At 41.4% G+C, this 9,067-nt stretch overlaps 1 protein-coding gene across 1 annotated transcript; it reads right to left on the bottom strand.

Moving 5' to 3' along the window:
- Positions 1-6,177: 6,177 nt before the first annotated feature.
- Positions 6,178-7,233, bottom strand: LOC133076987 (ubiquitin-conjugating enzyme E2 K-like). The gene has a single exon (XM_061171703.1). It carries the CDS (start codon positions 7,146-7,148, stop codon positions 6,546-6,548), a length of 603 nt encoding a protein of 200 aa, XP_061027686.1. The 5' UTR covers positions 7,149-7,233; the 3' UTR covers positions 6,178-6,545.
- Positions 7,234-9,067: the final 1,834 nt, after the last annotated feature.

The raw sequence follows: 9,067 nt of genomic DNA, 5'->3' as shown, positions 1-9,067 counted from the left end.
CATAAATATATCTCAAATTCTCTAAAAAAAACCTAACATTGTTAAAGTTAGTGAAATTTTTATACCTTTCCATTAAAAATCATATCTTACACTAATAACTTATTTTAAAATGGAAATCACAAGGCTGCTATGGTGGGCAGAATAATGGTTCCCCAAAGACACAAGGAATGAGATCGAAGTCTATAATCCGGAAAAGGCAAGGAAACCATCAACCCCTAGAGCCTACAGAAGGGAACCTTGCCCTGCTGACACCTTGACCTTGGCCCAGTGAGACCTGTGCCAGACTTCTGACCTTCTAATGAATTTGTATTAAGCCACTCAATTTGTGGTAACTTGTTACAGCCATACAGGAAGCCAGGACAGTGCATCAGACAGACACTCTAGCTCTGCCCCTTCAGACAAACTCCCACTGATCCTTCTGCATGTCCCCCATCCCACGCTGAGTGAGGGTCTGTCTGCAAATGAAAGGCACGGCCTAAATCAGCAGCAAGTTATCTTGGCCGCCCTGATACGCGGACCTGCAAAAACTGGACAGAAGGGCTCTGCCTGTCGGGGACAGGTGTCAAGTTGCCTCCCTCCCGTTCTACATGGGCTTCATTGAGGCTGACGCCAATCATGTTTGTACCCAAGAAGCATCACAGAGAAGCAGCATTTCAAATTCTCGCCAATGTTTAAGCCACGTTTATGAAGCAGCAATGTCCTGGGCACCGGAACAGCCATTCAGAAGTGTGAACTCAGCACTTGCTCTCAGAGAACTTTACCGACCTGGTCCCCAGGCGGGCAAGAGAGTGGACGTCAACCACAACATACGATCCAAAGTTCCGAGTGCCCTAGTGAGGGACAAAGTACCAGAGGAATTCAGAGAGGAAGAACTGAGTTCGTGCTTCTGAGAAAGAAAACAGTGCAGCATCAGACACAAGCCTACTGTATGCTCTTCCTGAATCAGTATGAACAGGGCCTCCTCCTTTGAAATCTGGGAGCCAGGGACTGTGGCTTAAGAGCCAGAGACCAAGACTTACCACCCAAGCCCATTTGGTGGTTTCAAATGGTTTCTTGAAAACAAAAAACAAAACACAAAACACTGAAGTTTGGGCAGATTTCCCTTTTGGAGAGAACTAAAGCTCTATGTATTCCCTGGGGTCCCAGTGCCTGAGCCTCACCAGTGTTCTAGAAAACTAACAGAAGCCCAAATGAACCCCAGATCTCTTCAAGGAGCCCTATAGTGGGAATTTTATGTGTCAACCGGGCAAGGCCATGGTGCTCATTTGTTTGGCCAAACACCAATCTAGATATTGCTGTGAAGGTTAATTTTTAGGTGTGATTAACATTTAAATCAGTAGACCCTGAGTAAAGAAAGTTACCCTCCACCATGTGGATGGGCCTCATCCAATCAGCTGAAGGCCTCAAGAGGAAAAGCCTGCGCCCACCCCCCCTCCGCCCCCAAGGAAGGAATCCTGCCTCCAGACTCGATACTGCAGCATCAGCTCTTCTCTGGGTTTCCAGCCTGCCGGCCTGCCCTGCAGATTGTGGACTTGCCAATGCCACCACGACTGCATGAGCCAATTCCTTAAAATAAATAAATTCTATAGATAGACAGATTTTAAAGAACAAAATATTTTATTTTAAAGAATAAAATCTATCTCTATGTTAGGGGAAACACTGACCGAAGCCGCCCGCCCTGGTCAGGCAAGATAGTAGCCACTTGCATGAGTCATCTTACAACAGGAGGTCCTGGTAAGGAACGCAGAACTAACAAGCTACCATCAACCGGAAGAATTCGGGAAAGGTCTCAAGGAGAGAGGAGACGCCAGTCCACATGTCCTACCAACCTCCCAGAATCCTCCTCGCTGGAATCCATCTTGGCTGAGTGATGCAAGCGCTACCAGGAAGGACCCTGAGTCAGAATGACTGGCCAGAGACAACCTGGAAACTAACCCCATTCCCATAAAACCCAAGACTGCGAGCCACGTGGCAGAGCAGTTCTCCTGGGTTCCCTCACCCTGCTGCTCTCCACCCGGGTGCCCCTTCCCAATAACGTCTCTTGCTTTGTCAGCACATGTGTCTCCTCGGACAATTCATTTCTGAGTGTTAGACAAGAGCCCACTCTCGGGGCCTGGAAGGGGTCCCCTTTCCTGCAACATCTATACATCTATATCTGGGGGAGGGGGGTACTATATATATCTCTACAGAGATGGAGAGAGAGAGAGAGAGACATCCTATTGGTTCTATGCCTCTGGAGAACCCTGACTAATAAATACAAGCTCCTAGAAAGAGAACAAGGGCAAGGAAAGTCTAGAGGAAGGCTTTAGAGGGCAAGGGAGAAAAACCAGAGGGAGAGCGGAATCTAGTGGCTACAAGAGGCAGTTAGCCAGCTACCACATCATGAGAAATAACATTTGGCAGATGCCAAAGAGTGCAAGGAAACAGTCACTCTTAACCCACATAAGAGTACTTGAGTGACTCCCCTTTCTTTGTACTTTTTAAACTTGTATTCAATTGTTTTAATTTTACTTTGCAATTTCGTTTTTTCTTAATTTCAAAATTACTCCAAGGAGCCCCTACTTCCTTCAGAGAGGCAGCAAGGCATAGTGAGCAAAGAATCTGAAGCCAACCTGCCTGAGTCTGAACCCTGCCCTGCCTCTTCCTGGCTGTACCAGGCACTGTACTAAACCTTGACCTGCCTCAGTCCTCTTATCTGTAAAATGGGGATAATGACAGTACCTACATCATGGAATTGTTGTGAGGAGTAACTGAGTTGCTGCATTTTACATGATTAATACCTTTTGTGTGGTCAGAGCAGTGCTTAACACATAAGAAGCTTTACATAAACATTTGTTATTATTCACAAGCCCACTATCTTCCTTTTTTTTTTTTTTGCATTATGTGCTCTAGGCAGAAAAACCATGTAGCTTTCACTGTCTCTAAAGAGAAACGTAATAACTAAATCAATGACCCCCACAATTCTAGCCTTTGCTTATTGTTTAAAACCAGTGGTCTCCAACCATCCCATCAATAAACAGTTTTTAAGCATAAACCCAATATATGTGTATTTATTTATCTATCTATGAAGTATTGGCAGGCACTACTATCATTAACTAATATTTCAAAGCATAATGCACACATAGGAGGACAGTCATCATGAGTAATAATGGACGTAAATCGATATTTCAAATAGTTGTGATCATTATGAAATTTTTGGCCAATTTTTAGTCAGATCTCATTAGCTTATCATTAAGCTAATGCAGCCAGTGAAGAGCCATATTAGTGCTCACATTTGTCTGCTCCTTTGCATCTGCAATAGTAGTATCGTCATTCTGCTGTTTCTTTGCGAGAAACTAGGAAACTTCTTAAAGCATTTGTCCATTTTGTGAGATTTTGTTTATTTAAAACTGGATACTGTAATCCATAAATCCATTTAGTCGGGCATACAGAAGTTACAATATGTCACAGTACACTGAAAACAAACGATCAACTTTGGGTACCACTGGCCTCCGCTCCCCACTGAGGCCAAGGTGCCTTGGGTACTGACTGACCTCTGATGGATGGACAGAAAGGACCACTGTCAATCCAGACATTAAACATTTGTAAAGCTTTTGTGCTGGTTGTTCTCTGCTTGTCCCCGAAGATCCATTCTCCGCTCCTCTGCCTAGCTCAGCGCCCTAGACGGCTGACCACAAAGGGCTGCGTCCCCCAGACTCTCTTGCCAGTTGGCATCTGGTTGGGTTTGTCCAATGGGAGGTGCTGGCAGAGACCAGGGCAGAAAGAGAAAGAGTTCAGGGTCCTTCTTGCCTGCTCTCTCCTGACTGGCCCCTGGTCTCTGGCAGAAGCTGCAGCCCTCCTCCACATAAACCCTCCTTATGGCTCCAGCCATCACGAGGCTCCTCCTCAAACCTGGGAGAAGTAATTTTCCTTGTTGCTCATCTCTGGGGGCCTCAGCATCTTTTGTGTTCCCTTAACCCTGCCCACACCTGTCTGAGTAGTCCCTTCAATGGAATTACACGAGATTATTTCCTGCCAGAAGCCTCATAGATAATTTCTTTACTTCTTACTCTTTAACAGAGAAATCAATGGAAGTTTTCTTTTTTTTTTCCTTCCAGCACCTCACTTTGGAGACCACTGGTTTAAAGAGCTATTCTGATGATTGAGCCAAATCACTTTTCTTGACCAGTGTGAATGGAAGCCTTAGATTCCCATCACTCTTTGCTCAAGCCAACAAATGCAGGCTGAAAAGAGGTGGGCTCACAAGATGAGCCCCGGACAGCCGGTCAGCAGACTCAGCTTCTACTCAGGGCTGTCACAGCAGGGCTGAACCTCAGGGAAGTCACTTCTGTTCTCTAACTCAGTTTCCTCATCTTTAACAGGCAGGTGGGTTGGATTAGCTAGTCTCTAGGTCCCTTTTAGCTCATATAGCCTTTCGTGATTTTAGGAAATCATATAATAGTTCAGAGGAAACGATGTTATTTTGTCTTTTTATTTCTTGTTTTTTTTCCTTCAACACTCTCTCCATCCCCTCCCAACTCCCACAACAGGCACATATACACTCTTTATCAGTTAGAATTTTTCTTGGGTGAAAGTCCTTTAAATTTTATAAACTCCAAGGTAATAAGAAAGGAAGCCCAGCTGCAACATCAATAATAAATTGAATCCTACTCTTTCCCAAATGCTTTCAAATACATTTTTAACTGCCATAGCAACCCTGTAAGGTAGATACAAGTATCATCCTCACTTGACAAATGTGGAAACTGGGGATGCTCAGAGAAATTATATGATGTGTTCAATATCACACAGTGCGGCAGGCTGGAGCTGGTTCATGAGAGCTGAGCTGAATGGATTCATCTTTTTCCAACCTCACACTCAGTGGCATGTTGGTAAATTAAAATCAGCCATAGTGGGGATATTTATACCTCAGAAATCAGCAAGAGCTACAAATCAGAGCTTTCTTTTTTTTTTTTTTTTTTTGAGAGAGAGCTGATTTTTATTTATTTATTTTTTTTAATTTAATAATGGTTCTTTTATTGCTTCTAAGATTATTGAGAAGTCAAATGAAATTATGCTGAATTTATGGTTCAAAACTATTTTCCAAACACTTAACCATTATAATTTAGGATAAGTAACACTTGAAGAAAGCAAACCTTTTATAATATTACTTTCAGTATACAGCCTTACTTTAATTCATTCTGATTCCATTACATTTTTGTTATTTTTGCATTGGTCCTGAATATGTAATAAGAACTGTGTTTCTATATATAGAACAGCCTACACAAATCCATTTCACCCTTCATAAAATGGTCACATTAGTGTTTGAGTTTGCAAAACTAATAATTTTCAAACTTTTGAACTTAGAATGAAATGTAAGTTTAATACGTATAGAAAGTCTGACTATGTACAAGAGAAGGTAAAGTTTTCAATTCTCATGTTATCAGAAACATCATAAAGAAAGCTAGATTTATAACACACTTCTATTCCTATCTGCATTTGAAGTATGTACAGTAAAACACCAACACAGCTTTCATGTGTCAATAGGGGGAAATGCAAGCAAGAGTGACTTTTAAAGGATCTGATAAAGCAATCTCTTATAAAGCCAAAATTAGGCTTAAAAAACTGCTAACAGTTGATTTCATCCTTGCAAGTTGTCAAAGAAAAATTTCATCAGTTTAAAAATAGAAAGATGTTAAACTCACTGAAAAATTAAGCTGGGTTCTTTCATTAAATCTGGGAATACTGCAACATCAAGTTTTTACTGTTTTTGCAAGAGAAACGAAACTGGCAGCTCCATTTTTACATTATTACTTACTTATATATGAAAGTTCTAAGAGTGAAGAATTGTGACAAAACATACCAAATGGACAACCTAAAAATGGAGCAAGGGATACTGTCCCTCAGCACATTTCCCCACCAAATAGAGAAATTTACTATTAGAATATTAGCTGTGTGTGGTAAGAGGGGAAAAACAGATATGGTGTCCCAGTCTGTTGACAAGGACAAAAAGGCTCTGAATAGGTCACCATCTTCAATTCTGAATAATCTCTTATTTAAGAATTCTCAAATGCTTAAAATGGTGGTCTTTTCAGCTACCCATCCTAAGAAGTCAAGTACAAGCATGCAAGTAAATTCACAGGCACAGAGGATCCATGTTAAAAACAGTTACGGTAGCTGTGATGCAACACCAACAATTTGAATGGCCCTGACACACTCAAAATATTATCTTAATTATTCAACGAAATCCTGAAGCAAACTCTTGCTAGTCTTGGTACACTGCTAAACACTAAAGTAGCATGTTTTTTCCATGGTTTTAGCTTAGCTCAAAGAATTTTTACACTATTAAGTAAGAAAAAAATTAAAGTATTTCCCCTTTTTAAATTTACAGAGACGTTTAATTAGCTTTATTTACAGAGCAGAGATTTTTTTCAGTCTCCAATGGTGCCTAGATAACATCATTAGGCAAGAATGCCAGTTTAAAAGAAATCTACGCAGAATCCTAAAAATAACAGATGTTGATGCTCCTCAAGAAGGGGCAAGCTTGACTATATCAGCAGCTCTATGTCTCAGTTACTCAGAAGCAATTCTGTTGCAGTCTCTACATCCCAAGATTTTGAAGACAAGGCCACTATTACTGCATTCCTATCAAAGCCCATAGCACATAGGTTTTCTATTTTTTTGGTGTATTCTGGACTAGAAACTGGTGCTCCAGCATACACATGTGCCCAAAGTCGAGCTGTCTGTTTGAACATTTCGGGATTTTGTTTGTACTGATTTGCTACTACTGCATCTTGTGGATCATCTGGTTCTGCAGCTGCCAGTAGTGCTTGCAATGACAATAATACCTTGCGGAGAGTCATTGCTGCTGCCCATTGATCTTTCAGGATATCCAAACAAATAGCCCCTGTGACGGAACTAATATTAGGATGCCATATTTTAGTGATAAACCGGACCTTAGGGGGATTAAATGGATATGTTTCTGGTATTTTAATCTCTAGTTGATATCTTCCTCCTTCATATGGTGTGTCTGGAGGTCCTGCTATTTCTCCTCTTAATTCTGTAAAATTCTCATCTACAAGATCTACTTTAATTTGATTTTTGCTCGTCTCCTCGCTCTTCAGCACCTCCTTGAACTCCCGCTTGATTCGCTGCACCGCGATGTTGGCCATGTCTCCGCCCGCAGCTGATTCGTACCCGCCTCCTCCGCCACCGCTACGACCACCGCCACCGCCGCCACCTCTTCCTCCACCGCCTCCTCCCTCTGCGATTCACACCCGAGCACACGAACGCTGCCAATGCCACCCCGGCCGCCGCGCTCTCCTGAGTGTGGAATCACCTCCGCGCCCGGCCACCAAAATGGCGCCGGGTCCGCGCGAGAGCTGATTTTTAAACATTTACTATCACCCACTCTCGACACACAGTTACTAAACCACAGAGGTAGGTTTTAAGCTCAGATCTGATCCTAAACCTGGTGTCCTTTTATGACTCTACAGCTGTCTTTCCCACACAGCATCTAGTACGATACCTTGTGAAGAGTCTTTGTGAAATACATATTTCCTGCACCAGGTGCCCAGGGGTCTCCAGGCTAAACCCTCATTAGCCTTGCCATCCAAATGGTCTTTCTTTTAGAGGAAGACTTGCCAGCAAATAGCTGAAAGACTGCTTGGCTTGTGTTCATAACCCTGGCCCTAGTAGACGGGAAGAGATCATGTACAGAGCACAGCCCTGCATCCGTTTCCCTCCTATGTACGAACACAGCCCCCTCTTCCCCTCTCCCAGTTAGGATGCGCCCCTCTTTCTAGGTCGGGCATTTCACAACTCTGAAGTGCTTCGACATGAGTGCAATTTTTTTTGAACTATAATTGATTTACAATATTGTGTTAGTTTCAGGTATACAGCAAAGTGATTCAGTTATGCATATAAATATATATATATTCTTTTTCAGGTTCTTTTCTATTATAGGTTATTACAAGATATTGAATATATAGTTCCCTGTGCTATACAGTAAATCCTTGTGGTTTATCTATTTTATGTATAGTGGTGTGCATCTGTTAATCCCATACTCCTAATTTATACTCCCCCATTGCTTCTTCTTTGGTAACCATAAGCTTATTTTCTATGTCTGTGAGTCTGTTTCTGTTTTGTAAATAAGTTCAGTTGTATTATCAAAAGTGATATTATATGATATTTGCCTTTCTCTTTCTGACTTACTTCACTTAGTGTGATAATCTCTAGGTCCATCCATGTTGATGCAAATGGCAATATTTCATTATTTTTTGTGCCTAATTAATATAATTTTAACTTGAAAAAAACAGAGACGGGAGAAACCCTGAATTCAGGCAACCCTAAAAGCATGAACTTCATAGATTTAAGGACATTAAACCTAACAGAGATCTCAAGATGTGATCTGGTCCCGCTTCTACCACCTTCCTAAGGCGTATCCCCCCATTTACAGATGAGACAACTAAGGGTTAGAAATGCTAATTATCTGCTGAAAACAGGACCCTACTCTGTAATTCGCTAATTATAGTAACAGGATGTTGAGTGAGTATCTCTTGTCCCAGAACTTTGTTGTGGGGTTTTTTTCCCCATTATGTGTTAATTTTAACTAGTTTAACTATCACAGGTTACCTCACTTCCTAGTTCAGGGGACAACTGTTTTTTTCAAGTACTTCTTACAGGGGCCACATTCCTTGACTCAAAGAGCAGTTGCCTGGGCATATAAATGAGGAAAAAACTCTAGTCACTCTTTTTTAATTTCTGAACACAGTTCACAGAGTCATAGGTACAGGTGTGAAGGGACACACATTAAAGAAACACATTAAACTTTGTGGTCTATTTCACAGAATCACTTATGACATAAAGTGTTGTGTCTCCTATATTATCCCTGGAAGATTTTTTTTAAGTTGGAAATGCCCCTACTTTTGTTTTGGTTTTTTCCCAGCTTTTTTGAGATATAATTAACATATAACATCATGTAAGGTTAAGGTAAAACAACATGATGAATTGATACACACATATATTGCTAAATGATACCACAATTAAGTTAATCATCTCACTTAATTACCATTTTTTGGTGTCTGTGGTG

Source organism: Eubalaena glacialis, chromosome 17 (genome assembly GCF_028564815.1).
Source record: "Eubalaena glacialis isolate mEubGla1 chromosome 17, mEubGla1.1.hap2.+ XY, whole genome shotgun sequence".
NCBI lineage: Eukaryota > Metazoa > Chordata > Mammalia > Artiodactyla > Balaenidae > Eubalaena > Eubalaena glacialis.
The sequence above is the reverse complement of the archived record's forward strand: the minus strand, read 5'-3'. Positions and strand labels throughout refer to the sequence as shown.

Coding starts and splice junctions, on each gene's coding strand:
- LOC133076987 (XM_061171703.1), bottom strand. CDS start 7,148: ATGGCCAACATCGCGGTGCAGCGAATCAAGCGGGAGTTCAAGGAGGTG.